Source organism: Pleurodeles waltl, chromosome 8, assembly GCF_031143425.1.
Source record: "Pleurodeles waltl isolate 20211129_DDA chromosome 8, aPleWal1.hap1.20221129, whole genome shotgun sequence".
NCBI classification, from domain to species: Eukaryota; Metazoa; Chordata; class Amphibia; order Caudata; family Salamandridae; genus Pleurodeles; species Pleurodeles waltl.
Genome location: NC_090447.1, coordinates 1,340,292,899 through 1,340,309,678, shown reverse-complemented (window position 1 = coordinate 1,340,309,678; position 16,780 = coordinate 1,340,292,899). Strand labels below are relative to the sequence as shown.

The 16,780-nt window shown below is 39.7% G+C and overlaps 1 protein-coding gene across 4 annotated transcripts in view; it reads left to right on the top strand.

Moving 5' to 3' along the window:
* The window catches only part of GRIA4 (glutamate ionotropic receptor AMPA type subunit 4), an 892,311-nt gene extending 875,819 nt beyond the window's left edge, over positions 1-16,492 (top strand). Inside the window, exons 14-16 of one of the 4 annotated variants that reach the window (XM_069202350.1) lie at positions 5,284-5,398; positions 11,592-11,839; positions 15,346-16,492. In XM_069202350.1, coding sequence (XP_069058451.1) covers positions 5,284-5,398; positions 11,592-11,837 — 361 coding nt within the window. In that variant the 3' untranslated portion in view covers positions 11,838-11,839; positions 15,346-16,492. The remainder of the gene's footprint in view (positions 1-5,283; positions 5,399-11,591; positions 11,840-15,345) is intronic. The other 3 variants (XM_069202351.1, XM_069202354.1, XM_069202349.1) reach the window with 3 other exon arrangements.
* The last annotated feature ends 288 nt before the right edge of the window (positions 16,493-16,780 follow it).

Genomic DNA, 16,780 nt, shown 5'->3' with positions numbered 1-16,780 from the left:
AGATGGAGCGCAGGCTGGCGACAGGGCCACGCAGGCCCCGAGTAACAAAGTACCTTTCCTGGTCACAACAGCAAGATGCGTGGTGACATGCGTTAATCGGGAACTCTCAGGGATGGCGATGCGCCAATTCCGAAGAAAAGCACTGGAGCTGTGATGCATTGGCTCCTAAGTGATTCACCAGGTTTTTCCACGCAGTCGAGGGATGCGTAGATCTCCGTAGATTGCAGCTGTTCTGAGAGCGATGCTCTAATTTTACTCCTGCAACTGGGTCAATATGCATTGATTTCTATCTTGCAAGTCTCAAGGTCCACTTCCAGGGAACCAGAAACTGGCATAGACACTTTGATGTTGCTGAGCCCCAAACATTAGCAGGCAAGCCAACAAGCCCTTGGAGATCACTTGTGGTGCAAGGCAGAGTCCAATTCTCTCACAGTATGGTCAGAGAGCAGCAAGCATGCAGGCGGTACAGCCGAAAAGCAGTGTTTCCAGGTTAGCAGCCCAGCAGAGTAACAGTACTTGTTGCAGCACAGCAGTTCTTCTGACAGAGTCCAGTTGTACGTCCAGAAGTGCCTGTTCCAGTGGGGTCTGAGATCCAGGACTTATACCCAAGTGTGCCTTTGAAGTGGGGAAGACCTCAAAGTGTGGTTTTGAAGTGCACAAGTAGCCCTTTCAACCTAGTCTTTTCGGACAGACTATCTGTGGGGGGGTAATCAGTCCTGTATGTGGGGACAGGCCACTACACTTGAAGTGGAAGTGTTAGCCCCTTCCTCCCTTCCTCCCTTCCTGCCCAGGGAGGGTCATCAGAATGCAGATGTATGTAGATGGCTACTCAGCCATAGCTAGCCTTCCTTTGTTTGTGGTTGTCTAGAGAGAATGCAGTAGTGTAGCTGTCACCCAGCCCAGATGTGTATTGGAGACAGGCGTTAAGCAGTAAGAGCAGAGAAAACTCCACTTTCTAACAAAAGGCATTACGAAAATAGTAATGTTAAATCCAACTTAACCAGTAAAGAAGATTTTTCATTACTATTCCAAAGATATGAAACATAATCTAGCTACTCCTCTCTCATCAGAAATTACTGCTTAAAAGTTTATTAAGGAAGTTCAATGCTGGCCTATAAGAGAAGTAAGCCTCACAGTAGTCAAAAGATACTTTGTTTTTTTTTCACAACCAGGGAATGTAAAACTCAAAAGTATATGTCCTGCCCTTTAAATACATCACACCCTGCCCTATGGGTCACATTGGGTCTGCTTTAGGGGTCACTTATATGTAATAAAAGGGGAGTTTAAGGCTTGGCAAGGGGCTTTGAATGCCAAATACAGGTGGCAGTAAACTGAACACACAAACCCTGCAATGGCAGTCATGAGACAAGATTAAGGGGCTACTTATGTGGAATGCACAATCAGTGCTGCAGACTCACTAGTAGCATTTACTTTACAGGCCCTGGGCACATTCACTGCACTCTACTAAGTACTTATAAGTAAATTTAATATGCCAGTTGGGTAGTAGCCAATATGATCATGTTTAGGGGAGGAAATGCAAGCACTTTACCACTGGTCAGAAGTGGTAAAGGGCCTGGAATCCTAAAACCAGCAAAAACAAAGGCCAGAAAAATGGAGGGAGGCAGGCAAAAATTTGCGGAGGACCACCCTAAGGCCTTACTCATGGAAATACTCTCCTATTCTCTCTCCCATTGCAGCCAGATAAATTCTCCAAAATATTCAATGCCTGATCCTAACTACTGCAGACATTGCAAAAATTAGCAGAGACTATTATTTAATTGTAACAACTTTACAGTGATGCAGTCTTTATTCTGCACCATCTCCCTACCAAACAGCTTAAATCAAATATTTGTTGAATCATGTTCAGAGTGCCACATCAGAGCCCTGCTCTCTAGCACATTAAACCAGTCAACACCCTTTTAGCAGATCTGCGCAGGTGGATATTGCCAGGACTCCTGACACATGATCTCAATCTATCATGATAATCCTGGGTGACCTTTGCATAGCAGAAAGATGTGCAACAAATGTAATTGCATTAGACTGTCCCCCATATTTCGTACGATGGACCACAATATTCTAACTTGCCTGGTCTCTTGGACTGGAAGAGCTGAAACAGCACTGAATTGGAGCTTTTCTTTCTTGGCTTATCACAATACTGTCTCTTTTAGAGTCTGCCCTTTTGTAGGTTCTTTATGGAGTAAAACTGAGTTCTCTTTTATTGGTTCTCCTTTACCTTTCATGTCTATCATTGAATCCTTTATATTTAAAGCGTACAACTATGCTGGAAATGCCCAGCCTGCGCTTGGCAGATACAACATTGGCAGAGAAATTAACTTAAGGTCCTTAGTTTGTCCCGGAAGAAATTTGTGGAGAGGAACCTTCCTTTCTGCAAGCAAAAACAAAACCACACCTTTTTGTGAATGCTGACCATGACAGACAGCTCATTTTCAAGCACTGCATCATAGAAACAATGACTACAGGCATAAAACAATCTCATAGGAAAATGTTTCATAGCGTTTTGTCAAACTAACAAATCTTTCCACAATGTTTTACACTGTTTGTCATGCAGGGGAAGAACTTTGAGCTCGGGATGGATTCATAGTTATTGTGTACTACATTTCTTTGATTTTTGAGGTGTTGCTATTAAGTCATTGTATGTTGTAACTACTGCACACATAGGCCCATACTTATACTTTTTTAGCGCCGCATTTGCGCCGCTTTTTGACGCAAAAGTGGCGCAAACTTACAAAAAACAATTGGGCCCTATTTATACTTTTTGGTGCAAAACTGCACCGTGGCAGTTTTGCACCAAAAAGTTTTGCACTGGCTTGCACCATTTTTTAGCACCAGCTGTGCACCATATTTATGGAATGGTGCAAGCCGGTGCAAAGGGTAGGCTATCTTTAAAAAAAATTACGTTAGGCAGGTTTGAGTCAAAATAAATGATTCTGACCAGATTAGCATCATTTTTTTACGCTAAGGGGCATATTTATACTCTGTTTGCACTGAATTAGCGTCATTTTCTTTTTACTCTAATTCAGTGCAAAACTAACTCCATATTTAAGCTTTGGTGCTAGACCCGTCTAGCGCCAAATTTATGGAGTTAAAGTCATTTTTTGGAAGTGGAAACCTACCTTTCCTTAATGAAATGCAAGGTAGGCGTTCCCGTGCAAAAAATTACTCTATGGCCTTAACGCCATATTTATACTCCCATGCAAAAATGGTGCAAGGGAGGGAGAAGGGGTCAAAAAATGGGGCAAAGCTTGCTTTGCCCCATTTTTTAAAGTCTGGGTCAGGGGAGGCGTTAGGGGACTTGTGGGCCTATTTCCATGGTGGAACACCACGGAATAAGCCCACAGGTGCCCTCCCCAGGCCCCGGGGGCACCCCCACCCACACCAGAGGGACTGCGGAGGATGGGGGACCCCATCCCAGGTAAGTACAGGTAAGATTGCATTTTATTTTTGAAAGTGCCATAGGGGGCCCTGAAATGGGCACAGGGTGCAATGGCCATGCCCAGGGGACCCCTGTCCTCTGTGCTGGCCATTGGGGTGGTGGGCATGACTCCCACCTTTTATAAGGTAGGAGTCATGTGGCATGGTAGGTTTAGCACCATAAAATGACGCTAATCTGGTTAGAGGCATTTTTTTTACTCTAACCTGCCTAAAGTCATTTTTTGGTGCTAAACCCTCTTCTTCTATACTGCCAGCCCCACCCGACTAAAGTCTTTTTTTTTTTACTCTAGCCTACCCTTTGCACTGGCTTGCACCATTCCATAAATATGGTGCCCGGCTGGTGCACAGAAATGGTGCAAGCCGGTGCTAAACTTTTTGGTGCAAAACTGAGTTAGTGCAGTTTTGCAGCAAAAAGTATAAATAAGGGCCAATATTTTGTAAGTTTGCGCCACTTTAGAGTCAAAAAATTACGTTAATGCGGCTTAAAAAAAGTATAAATCAGGGCCTTGGTGCTAGATGGGTCTAGCACCAAAGTATAAATATGGAGTTAGATTTCCACTGAATTAGAGTAAAAAAATGACGCTAATTCGGTGCAAACAGAGTATAAATATGCCGCAGAGTATAAGTATGCCCCTTAATATGGTGTTAAGGCCATAGAGTCATTTTTTGCATGGGAACGCCTACCTTGCATCTCATTAAGGCAAGGTAGGTCTCCACTTTCAAAAAATGACTTTAACTCCATAAATTTGGCGCTAGAGGGGTCTAGCACCAAAGTATAAATATGGAGTTAGTTTTGCACCGAATTAGAGTAAAAAAAAAAATGACACTAATTCGGTGCAAACAGAGTATAAATATGCCCCAATTGTATTTTGTAAGTTTGCGCAGCTTTTGCGTCAAAAAAGGACGCAAATCCGGTGCTAAAAAAGTATAAATATGGGCCTTAGTGAGATCGACTAGCAAAAAACTTTGTACAGTCCATCGCTTTTTAGCGGCCCTAAGCTGTATGCTGCAAGTTCAGCCAGTTCTAGCTTTTCATCCAACAGCACTTTGCATGATGGGTCTTGTATGACGCCCTAGCTAATGCGTGAAACTAAACTAAAAGTTCCAGAAGGGAAAGTGCTGTTGACTAAAGAATCTGGAATGACTTAAGGTGTTACTTAGGGCTACTGAACATATTACGAAACACGTAATTCCGGGAGATGTGTGACTGACTGATTGTGTATGCATGCCACATTAAAAAACTCTTTAAAAAAGCATTATGCATAAACTACATTTCTGTTGGGATGGATCCTGTTTGTGATGCTTCTATAGAACGGGGCAAAAGAGAAACAATGGCGAAGCAAAAAAGATCGAACGGTTTCAACAATTCCAAAATGAAAGAATTCCAGACATTTCTGATGCAGTAAGATCAATTGTAGCAGACTGGTTTAAGAAACGCATCCTTTCTGCGACGTTTAAAAGAGCAAATTGTACCCACAGAAAAAAAGCAAGTTAGTCACTTGTGAAATTGAAATCTGATTTCTGCCTCCAGCAAATGAAAGTAGTTTCGAATGCCATCAAAATGCACTTTTAATGCCCTCAAGCCAATAGTCCTGGGTTGACAGTAATTGCATGCCATTTATTTAAATGTGTTCTCTAGCAGTGTGCGCCTGTTACTTAAAGCGACAGAGCAGGCCCCAGCCACGTGTCTTGTTTTTAACCCTGGGCCTACACGACATAGCCTGGGCTGTGGCCTCCGCTCCGTCACTTGGCAATGCGATGCTATGCAGTTTGACTTGAATAACATAAAATAACATATATAATGTTATTTATGTTATTTTCCACGTGAAGAACTCCTGTAAACCATGCCGTTTTGAAACTCAGTGAGGCAGGCGTCTTAGACAAGCTGAAAAACAAATGGTGGTACGATAAAGGGGAATGTGGACCGAAGGACTCCGGAAGTAAGGTCAGTCTCTGCAGTTTGGGGCCTTCTGTTGTGTGCACAAAGCTGTGACGCAGTAATGCAAGGGCATTTTTCTGTGCAGATTTTCAAAATGAATCTGTAGGGATGCTCGCGACAGTAACGTCAAAAGCTACAGTTTTCACTTTGCTCACGTACCTTCTAATAATTTAAACTTGCACTATCTGTTTTTAATGGTACTGGACTCCATAGCATGTATTCCTTTTGGAAGTTACTGTTAATTACGCACTGCACCCGTCTACCGTGCCTACCTACTGGCGCATGGTTTTTTGAAATTATGATTAAATGATATGGAAAAATCCGATCTCAACCTAAAACTGTTTTTTTGTTCTCTCTAATAGCAGTGACGTGTGCCTTGTTCTTCGCTGGCCATAGGTGGCCGACTAGTCAAAACCCTCCCTCACATAACTAGTGGTGGAAACTATATGTAAATCCCCTGGAATTTCCACGACTGAACCATGCCCGTGACATCGGTTGGAATAGGAAATAGGAAATCATTTACATTTATTAATGGAAAATACAAAAACATAATTTTCCTCACTTAAAAACAGAAGTGCATTGTTAAATTATCAAATTGAAAGTTTTCTTTACCATGCATTATAAATTCACACAATTTATAACACATTGGTAAAATAAACAGAAGGTGTCTTCTAGATATTTGAGTAAAAAGAACACATTTTTCAAAGACCTCGAGGGCACTTTTAATACGTTTTGAGGTCAGTTAGAAAAGTTAACATATAATAAGTATGACTTTTGTTTTTGTTAAATGTAAGGTAATCTGAATAACTACATGCACTTGCTCTGAATCTGTGTTGCTCGAGAGGGCCCTGAAATCCTACCTTTGCAACTGGAGTGAGACTGATAGAGAACACAAACTGTTGGTGTTGCATCAAAGTGGAATATGAGCGGAAGGGGACAATTCCACTTCGAATCTGAGAGAATCAGTGGTGAATCAGGTGCAGGAGCAATGATCCCCCGTCTCCCAGATTTGTGCAGTGGGTTTAGTTCTGCTTCCATGTGATAGGGAGCACAATAGCTCCCTCTTCTCACGTTGTGCTTTGCTGAAACCCATTGTGGCAGACCTGTGGCTGTGTCCAAGCATGAAACATGCCCTCTGACTATAAGGCACTCCAGCCTAGGCAAGATTTGAAAGGGACGTTGGGCCAGATTCAGAGTTGAGTCCTACTGTAAATTCTACATCTTGCAAAGGAAGTGATAAATTCTTAGTTAGAGGGTTTTCTGCCCTGTGTTGAAGCACCTCCTTTAGCTGGATAATTCTCCAAAGGCAGAAAATGCACCACAAATCGAACGTTTCTTCATTACCACCCAACACTAAATCCAGTCTTACTCTCCACTGTCATAGAGACATAATGCACATAGGAGACCTTTTACGGAATTACATTTCCAATAAAGAACTGAAAAGTAGTACATTCAGATCTAATCAGCACTCAGTACTACCCGTTTTTGGTTACCCGTTTTTTTTCAAACTGTGAAATTTCCTGAAGCTCAGTCATAGCTTGCTTAAGAGTTTCTTGTTCACAATTTCCCTCTACAGTCTGTCGTTTTCATCAATTTCTTCTGTAGCACGAGCTTTTCCAACTTCTTTATGTTGAGGAAAGCTAATACTTGTAACAGCTGCTGACGTTTGTCGCTTGGGAAACCACAGTGTGCATCTGCAGGATCATGCACACTGATACATAATCTTACATCAGCCAAAGGGCTAGCAAAGGAGCGGAGATCAGGTGTTTAAAAAACAGAAGATGTAGACTACCCACAGCTACAAAATAAAGCATTACTCAAGGCCAGATTTAGTGAGACCGTTTTCATAAATTTTGTGTGTGTGTATGTGTGGCGTGAACTCCATTTGCTTTCAAGGGTTGCAGTGCGACACTTATATATTTTTTAATAAGCAGAGTTTGCCCTGTATCTAGCAATAATGTCAGTCAGAGGCTGATACTGGTGAGGCCTTGTGAGTGTGTATACCATCCTAGTTTTATATGCCTGTGCCACTGGAAGAAGCAGGAGAAAATATTATCCTGCAGCAAGCACATTTATGTTTCTACATTACCGGGCAGTTCATAAAACAAAATAAAAATATAGTCATAAAAAAGAGCTACTGCACATCTCATGTATTTCAGATAGATGTTGGCGTTTCCCGTGGAAACAGTGCCAGAAAGCAGTGAGATCCTTTTTCTATCTTAAAATTGTTCTTCCTGACAGGCTCTCTCTTCACATGATACAATTAAAGGTTGAGCCTGAGATAAAGAAAGAATTTCAATGGCATTTTATTACCTTATACAAAGGATGTATGCCTTGGAAAATGGCAAAAATGTCGAATGTAGTGGGCATCGGTGGCAGAAGAGAACCTAGCTTCATCTCATGTACTGGACAAGTATGCAGCCAGAAGATGTATGCATGCTTGAATCTTTGTACGAGAGTAAGGGCATAGCGGCCTGAACAGCACAGCCTCAGGTAAGAAAAGTTGCCTTCTTTGCCTACTGCAAACCAGAACAGATAACGTTACTCAGGCATATTTCACACAAGTCCGTATAGGTGTTTGAGCATCTGCTCTGGTAGGAGCAATTTCGGAGATGTCTTGATGCCACCTGTGAAGGAGGAACTGGAAGTTGGATTTAGTTGAAACATCTGTATTCATGAAGTTTCCATTTCTGTAACATGCCCTTACATTTATGAGAAAGTCCAGATTCCAGGCTTCCAGGGCTTATCCCTCTCATTTGTGAAAAGGGCCTTTTTGAGACTGGGAGCAAAGAAAAGAAGGCTTCTTGGTTCACCCGATATCACTCCTTTCCAAAACAAAAGAGTGATAATCCCAATCATTGAATGGCAGAGAAGGAAAAGCATCTTTTCATATGAGGACACACTAAAAACTTGCTAAAAACAGGAAATCCTCTGTATTGGACACATTTATTTTGTAGATTGTTCAGCATATGTATGAAGTACACCAGACAAGTGACCAACTCTACCTTTAACTCCTCACTGATGGAATGATTATGCTTTCAAAAAATCATATATTCATCAATATGTCAGTGGCAAAAAATCACCTCAAAATTAACTGCTTGCACTATGTGATAATGTGTATTCTCCTGGTGAGATTATTAGCTTTTGTGGAACTTAACAATACATACTTGCATTGTCCACATTGATGAAATCATCAAAGGTGCCTGATTTTTGGATTGTTGAGATAGGATTACCAGTTGTGCATTCTTCCCTGCTTATCAGGATCGTCTTATTCTGGATAGGAATTCTTACTCACTGAGGATGTTTCCATCCATGCTGTGATAGCTGGGTGGCTAGTCCAACCTCCTTCCAGGAAGCAGATAATGTAACATGTAATACTAATGGTGAATCTTTTCCAAAAGCATAGTCTTCTCTTAATTAAGACGAAGTCACACTGGTAGCCCTTTGCAAATCAACAAATTAAGATGTTTAATGGGACGTTTCAGGGTAAGACAGTAAGACTTCCTCTTGATTATATGTATGATGAACATTGAGAAGGACGCTTGAAGCTCATGTTACTGCTCAAAAGGCTTCTCAGATCTTTTGTTAAAAATTATTCTGTGTCCTTGCAGATTCTCAGTCTTTCACATTATAATACCAGTCACAAAGATGATTTCGATTGGGCTGCAGTTGTGGCTGCCATCTAAAACCTACTGTGAGGAACCATCTTCTGGATTCTCTTCTATGAAGTAAAGACACTCAATGCCAATGAGTAGGGTTGGGGTGACTTTGGAGCAACAAGCACAGCAATTATGTTTGTCACTGTTACCAAAAAGAAGATACTTTAATTAGAATGAACTTCTCGAAGTCCTTCAATAAAATGTATCTCTCCAGAAGTCAGTTATACTTGCTATGGTAGAAAACATTACAGTGACTGCTACAAGCCCCAGAGTACTGATTGCATCATTTTATCTGATATGAGAATTCTCAATTTTATGTGGCTGCGAAGACACCTTTAATCCATTCATGCGGTCTAGAAAGTTGTGAATAGTATCAGAGCAAATCTTATGAGTCAGGCATCTCTCTCAATTTGCATCTCCTAAAATGCCTCCAATGATCGGTCAGATTTCAGGAGAAAGCTGTCTTCAAGAATCTGTTAGGAGGCACAATGAAAATGATTGTTACCTCATCAAATTGGTTTACATTTCTTCATTTTTTAATGGATGTGTCGGATGCAGTTTCCCTTACTGCCTTCTTATCCTCCCAACCACATGAGAAGAGATAGGTAGCACTATCAAACAGGGCCCAGATCATTCAAATGCATCAAGTGTTCTTAAGGGGCATATCTTTCATTAAAAGTGCATGCATCCTTAACATATATTTCATGGGTCAAAGAGAGTACCCAATAGAAGACAGGCAATGTGAGCTCCACAATAACATTTCATTGTTCTTTTGGCCTTTCTGGGTCCTTGGTACTTCTGGTAGAGAAGTTGTTTTGCTTTAAAACATTCCATATGTTAGTAAAAACTTGCATTGTGGCTTCTCAGGTTTCTCTTAGGTACCTTTAGATTATTGTGAGATTCCTTGTGCTTTTCTTACAGGTCACATTGCATATAACAAGGAGAAATTCTGACATATGCCCCTTTCTGTTCCTTTGGGGAAGTCCTCCAAACTCCCTATGCATATTCAATGAGATTGCTACAATGCTGAGCTTGAAACATATCACTGGAGGTGCATTTAAATTCAGTTTTTAGCACGTTAGGGAAACAAACCTTTACTCTAAATGAATTAAAACTATTACAATAATGATAGCATATTCCATTCATATTAAAACACTGTTTCGTATTGAATCATGGATAAAACAACTGGCTTCTCACATAAATAAATTAAAAAATGGTTAATGCTAGTACAGTGTTTCATCCAGCAAGAGTCCAAACTGATTTATGTAATATTTATACATGTTCATTTATGTAATATAGCAGCTAAGAAGTTCCACTTGAAACTTGGTGGTGTTTTTCCTACGGATTCAAACTGCGGTGCGGTGAGGCATTTAAAGTAGTACCACTTTACGTACTCATAAATGTCTAGGCTCAAGTCACAAAGATTGATGTATGACTAAGTGTGATTTACTTTTGTACTCCCAAACTACTCATACATTTCTGAAGTCAGCCCGCAAGTATTACAAGAGTAAATCTCATCTACTCACACGCCAATCTTATTGAATCAAGCCCTTTCTGAATTAGCCCCAAAATTTCACATTTTCTATTTAAAAAAAAGTGCAAAGAGGGCACAGTTCTATTGATTTTGGATAATTGTATGAATAGTCTTTGAATATTCCCATTTTAGCTGTTTTGGCACTAAATAACAAAGGCATTTAGGAGTGTATGAAGCAGTGCTACAGAAGTACTAATTCACATACTTGTGCATGGTCATGTGAATTGGCTGCAGCTTCTATACAGATTCAAATACCTTCTGAGCTAAACATTACTTACAGCCAATTTTGCCTTTCACCTTTCAGAGCCACAAAATGCAGCATAAAGTTCTGTACCAGTAAGAGCCAATTCTCATTTAATTAGGGATTCCTTTATAGCTAATGTATTGAGTGCTGATTAGGAACTGAAATATTACTAAAATATTTGTAGACAGATGTATAAACAATACCTTGGAAATAAGTTAGAAACAGACATAAAATATGATTTTAATTGTGAGGTAACAACTACAGTTATATTTCATGTATGAAATTTCAGTAGTAAGGATTTATTGTTGTTAAATTATCATTTAATTCAGTTAAATATGTTAATATAATTTGTTAACAAATATGTCTTTTCTAATCATCATACTTTAGAAATTAAATTAAATATTATGTTTGAATAGTTATGCTAATTAATTTACTTTTTTGTGGATAGTAATGTCTTGTATGCCTATTTAATGTGATTAGAGACGTTTATATTTTAACCATAAGCTGACAGGGAATTGGAAATATAATAGAAAATGGATATCTAACTGCATCCTAAAAAATTAGCCCTACAACGTTTAATAATAGAAATTTTTCTAAAATGAGTGCTGGTATGCCAGGTCTTTTAATTTTAATTTGAATGTGTTTAAAGAGTGACTGTGAAGAGTTATGTTTGCTAAAAGTATGTGTATAAATGATAGCGGATTAAGTTAATTTTCATATGCAGCATTTCAATAGATAACTGAGACCATTCTGTTCCCTCAGGACAAGACGAGTGCCTTGAGTCTGAGCAACGTGGCTGGAGTGTTCTACATTCTCGTCGGTGGCTTGGGCTTGGCCATGCTGGTGGCTCTGATAGAGTTCTGCTACAAGTCCCGCGCTGAAGCGAAACGAATGAAGGTGGCAAAGAGTGCACAGAATTTTAACCCAACTTCCTCGCAGAATACCCAGAATTTAGCAACTTATAGAGAAGGTTACAACGTATATGGGACCGAAAGTGTTAAAATTTAGGGGTAGGACTTAGGCCTGCTACAGTGAGTGGGCGGTGCATTCTGTAATGCAGTGTCGTGTCTGTCAAGTGGCAATGCTTGCTTCTAAAAAGAGCTTTATTTTTTGGAAAATTTCAGTGCACAATGGTTCCATTTTGTTTTATTTTTGGCTGCAGATGTACTTACTGTATATGTATGCTAATAGACATCTGCATTACAATGTGCGTTAAATGAATGTTTCTTAAAGAGTGAACATGATAATTAGAATTGCAAGAAAGTGTAGCCTCACAAGATAATAGACATTTGTATTTAACAAGCGGCCTTTAGATTTATGTAAATGATAAGGACTTAATGAGATTATAAAGTGAGTGGTCCACAGGCTACACCCTATCCAACACAGTTATATTTACACAAGTAGATATCTATATTTCTATTCAAGGTAAGTAGATGACCCTCATTAAATGTAGTTTGTTTTGTATTTTTAGCCACCATACGAGTAGCATTTAACATAGTCACACATTTCATACATATTTATACATCTACAATCTTATTATTTATTAACTTTAATATCATGACTTCTATGCTTCAGGTGTAAAGGTGAGAAAAATATCACTGATACACTTAAATTCTGCTGTTCCAGAATTCCACCCATTCTGCACTCACTAAGGTGCATGCATTTTCCGGTGCTTCCCTCATCATTCTGGAAATGTGGTCCAGAAACAGGGATTTGCAACAATTAAAAATGATCTAAACAAAGGGAGTTCTGTTAAAAAGAAAAAGAAAGAGTGTTATACTTCCTGGTTCTAAATGTACCTTCAGCATGAAGGGCAGCAGGCTCCAGTGCTGTGTATACTTTGCCCCATGTGGTAAAGTATTCCACACTTACATTAATTTAATATCCACAGTACAAAGCACAAACTACATTGCCAAATATTTTCCTTTAATACAAAATAAGGCCACACCACTCCAATACCAGCAAGGCACACATACATAATGCTGCAAAATAGGTATATGATAGAAACAAATATTATTAGGTATCAAACATAACATTGGGCTTACAGCAACATTTCCACTAGGGTTCCCACATTCCACAATGCATTTCATATTCAGGTACTGGAACTCATGACCAAAACATAGGATTCCTGCCTTAGTTCTATCATTCAGCATTGAATTAAAATTTTAGTTCTGAGAACTCTGTTTCAAATCATAATATTACAGAAATAGTTCATAGTATTCTAAATGTAGCACAATCTCATTACACAATAGAGCCTGTGCATTTGTTCATATAATTTAAGCAGTAGTTTATAGGGATTGAGCATTAATAAGCTAATTAAACAATAAAACTCAAATTAGTTCTCTCAAAAGACAACTGGAAAATGGCGTGGAAATACACATCAGATGGAGATGAATTGTCAAAAAAAACAGTTCACTTACAGCAAGCCATTGGAAGTAATGTTCATGAGGTTCAGAAGCTCAGCATTTGTTCTCTCAGTCTTCAATAAATGTCCAGCATTCATATTCTTATTCTTACAAATATTCAAGTTTTTAAAAAAAATGTAGGGCCATATTTATACTTTTTGACGCAAAACTGCGCTATCGCAGTTTTGCGCCAAAAAGATTAGCGCCGGCTAACGCCATTCTGAAGCGCCATGCGGGCGCCGTATTTATTGAATGGCGTTAGCCGGCGCTAGCAGACCGGCGCTGCCTGGTGTGCGTGGAAAAAAACCACGTACACCAGGCAGCGCCGGCGTTGGGGAAAATGGCGTTAGGGCGTCTTAAAATGGGGCAAGTCAGGTTGAGGCAAAAAAATCGCCTCCACCCGATTTGCGCCATTTTTAACGACGCCCAGACGCCATTTACATGACTCCTGTCTTAGTAAAGACAGGAGTCATGCCCCCTTGCCCAATGGCCATGCCCAGGGGACTTATGTCCCCTGGGCATGGTCATTGGGCATTGTGGCATGTAGGGGGGCACAAATCAGGCCCCCCTATGCCAAAAAAAAAATATAAAAAAATATAAAAATTATACTTACCTGAACTTACCTGAATGTCCCTGGGATGGGTCCCTCCATCCTTGGGTGTCCTCCTGGGGTGGGCAAGGGTGGCAGGGGGGGTCCCTGGGGGCATGGGAGGGCAGCTGTGGGCTCATTTTGAGCCCACAGGTCCCTTAACGCCTGCCCTGACCCAGGCGTTAAAAAGAGGCGCAAATGCGGGTTTTTTTGCCCCGCCCACTCCCGGGCGTGATTTTTGCCCGGGAGTATAAATACGACGCATTTGCGTCGCAGTCATTTTTTTAGACGGGAACGCCTACCTTGCATCTCATTAACGCAAGGAAGGCGTTCACGCAAAAAAATGACGCTCATTCCTCATACTTTGGCGCTAGACGCGTCTAACGCCAAAGTATAAATATGGCGTTAGTTTTGCGCCAAATTTGCGTAAAAAAAACGACGCAAATTTGGCACAAACGGAGTATAAATATGCCCCTTAGTATCAGAGTTGGTTATAATTTAAATTACAACACATTGTGACTACATTGTGAAAAAAGAAAAATCTACATGATGGAAAGAAAATGTATTATTGTGTTAAACAAAGTTCAGGTTAGCTTGTTATTAAGTTCAGGTTAGCTTGTTCAAGTTATTTTTTTGCTAAATTCGGCGCAAACGGAGTATAAATATGCCCCTTAGTATCAGAGTTGGTTATAATTTAAATTACAACACATTGTGACTACATTGTGAAAAAAGAAAAATCTACATGATGGAAAGAAAATTTATTATTGTGTTAAACAAAGTTCAGGTTAGCTTGTTATTAAGTTCAGGTTAGCTTGTTCAAGTTATTTTTTTGCTAGTGATAAGGGCCAAATTTAAGGATAGTGGCACTTTATCCAATGCAGCGCCACTTTTCTTGCACCCTTTCTGTGCCCCCTAACACCACCATGTGTAAGCTAAAAATGCAAAGCTGCACACCTATGTGACTGGAGGATTCCAATTTCCTTAACATTGTAGCTTCCAGTGTCTTGGCATATAGTCAATTAAAAGGGATCAGACTTTGGTTGTAATTTGCTGAGTATAAAAGCCAGGAGATGCAGGGCAAAATTGTACAGTGCTAAAGAGCACAGCCCTTAGTAAATAAATCCCACAGTCTCAAAAACATAAGGACCATCCAAACATCTTATTAAGCTTGTTGGGTTTGCTCATCTGGTCTTATCTGCACACTAAATAGTAAAATTCAGTCAGGTATTCAGGATATCTGTAGTCCACACACATGCACCACATTTACATGCAGTGCATATTAATGGAAAGTGTTTGTATAATTGATGGATATCATGAAAGCCTTGCCCATTTTACTATTTGGTAGTCAATAAGCCCAACTCATCCTACAAGCACCTCGTACTTCATGTATATGCCTTAGAATAATATGAAAAAAATGCAGATGTCTAACTATTGTTATTGTGGTGTTTTGTTGTTGTGTGGTTTCACGGTGCAGTGGACTTGTTGTAATACTTTGTTTTTCTTCTTTTTCCCTTAAACCTAGTTGACCTTTTCTGAAGCCATAAGAAACAAAGCCAGACTATCCATTACAGGGAGCGTAGGGGAAAACGGCCGTGTCTTAACACCGGATTGCCCGAAGGCCGTGCACACTGGAACTGCATTTAGACAAAGTTCAGGATTGGCTGTAATTGCATCAGACTTACCATAAAAACCAAAAAACATATTGAGTGCCTTAATCAAACAGTGTTGGTGACTGATGGAAATACAGCACAGACTGTGACTCTGAACACGGGAGTGTCGTCGAAGATTTTATGATTTGACTGAGCACGGGAAGTACGTCCAAAATGCGCCAGAAAAACATCAGCAACAATGTGTGCATGAGCTCAGCTCGGAAACCCAAACTCAGATTTTATATCAGGAAAGTTCATAATTTAGTTTTTTTGGGGGGGGCAGAGGGGTGGTGGCCAGGGGTTAGATGGGAGTGTATAACTATTAACAGCAGCAAATTTCTTTTGAGGAGACTTTAAACTAATAAGACGTGCCACTTAGCACATTAAACTGTGAAGTCATGCGCGGGAAAGGACAGCACTTGGTTTCTGTCGTAACAAAGAGGGGAACATAGCTATAGAAGTCAATGAACCTGCTAACCTGTGTCTCAAGAACATCCATGCGTACAATGGACGAACATCCAGTGAAAGAAGGAAATCACTAAAACTGTGATCAAAAAATATGTAAATCCTGTGAAAAAATAAAGAAATTATTTACATTTTCTTTGAAAAAAGAGGAATATGAAAACATGCTTGCTTTTTAACAGATGTAAATTCAATAGCTGAAAACATGATTCTTTTTTCTAACCATCTTAGGGAACAATTCATTGCAATAATTGATATAAAATGCCATCACTGTAATAAAATTCAGAGTATTTTTTTTTATAAAAGTTGTTTGTCATCCTCTCATTCACTGTTCCATTTATTATGTTACACCATTCTGTCACATCATTAAGTGTACCACAAATTGCATCTGTCTAACTACGAAAAAGCAAATTGTTAGAGTATGTCATAAGTCTGCAGTGTAGAGTCAAAAGCGACTACGGGTCACTCATGTTACAAATATTATTTATAATCTTGTTCTCTGTAAAAATTTGTGGTTTTTGTACCCACCAAATGAATAAAACACAAAGCGTTCTTATAATATGTCCAAATTTTGATTTCTTTTCTGGTCAACAGGCAAAAGGTGTAAAACAAATCCCAAAGATCAGCATTTGAGCTAGGGGTTGCACTGAACTACCTCTCAGAACTGCAGTTGTTATGGTATCTTTGAGAAGTAGTAACAGATTATGGTTTTGCATCAACCAACATCAGCCCACCTCATTGTATTACTCACCTGTAGTTGTCATTGCTAACATCATTACAGTCAATTCTGTTTCACTGTGATGTGATAATCATTATCAGAGAAGACAACATGTGTCCTGTCATTTT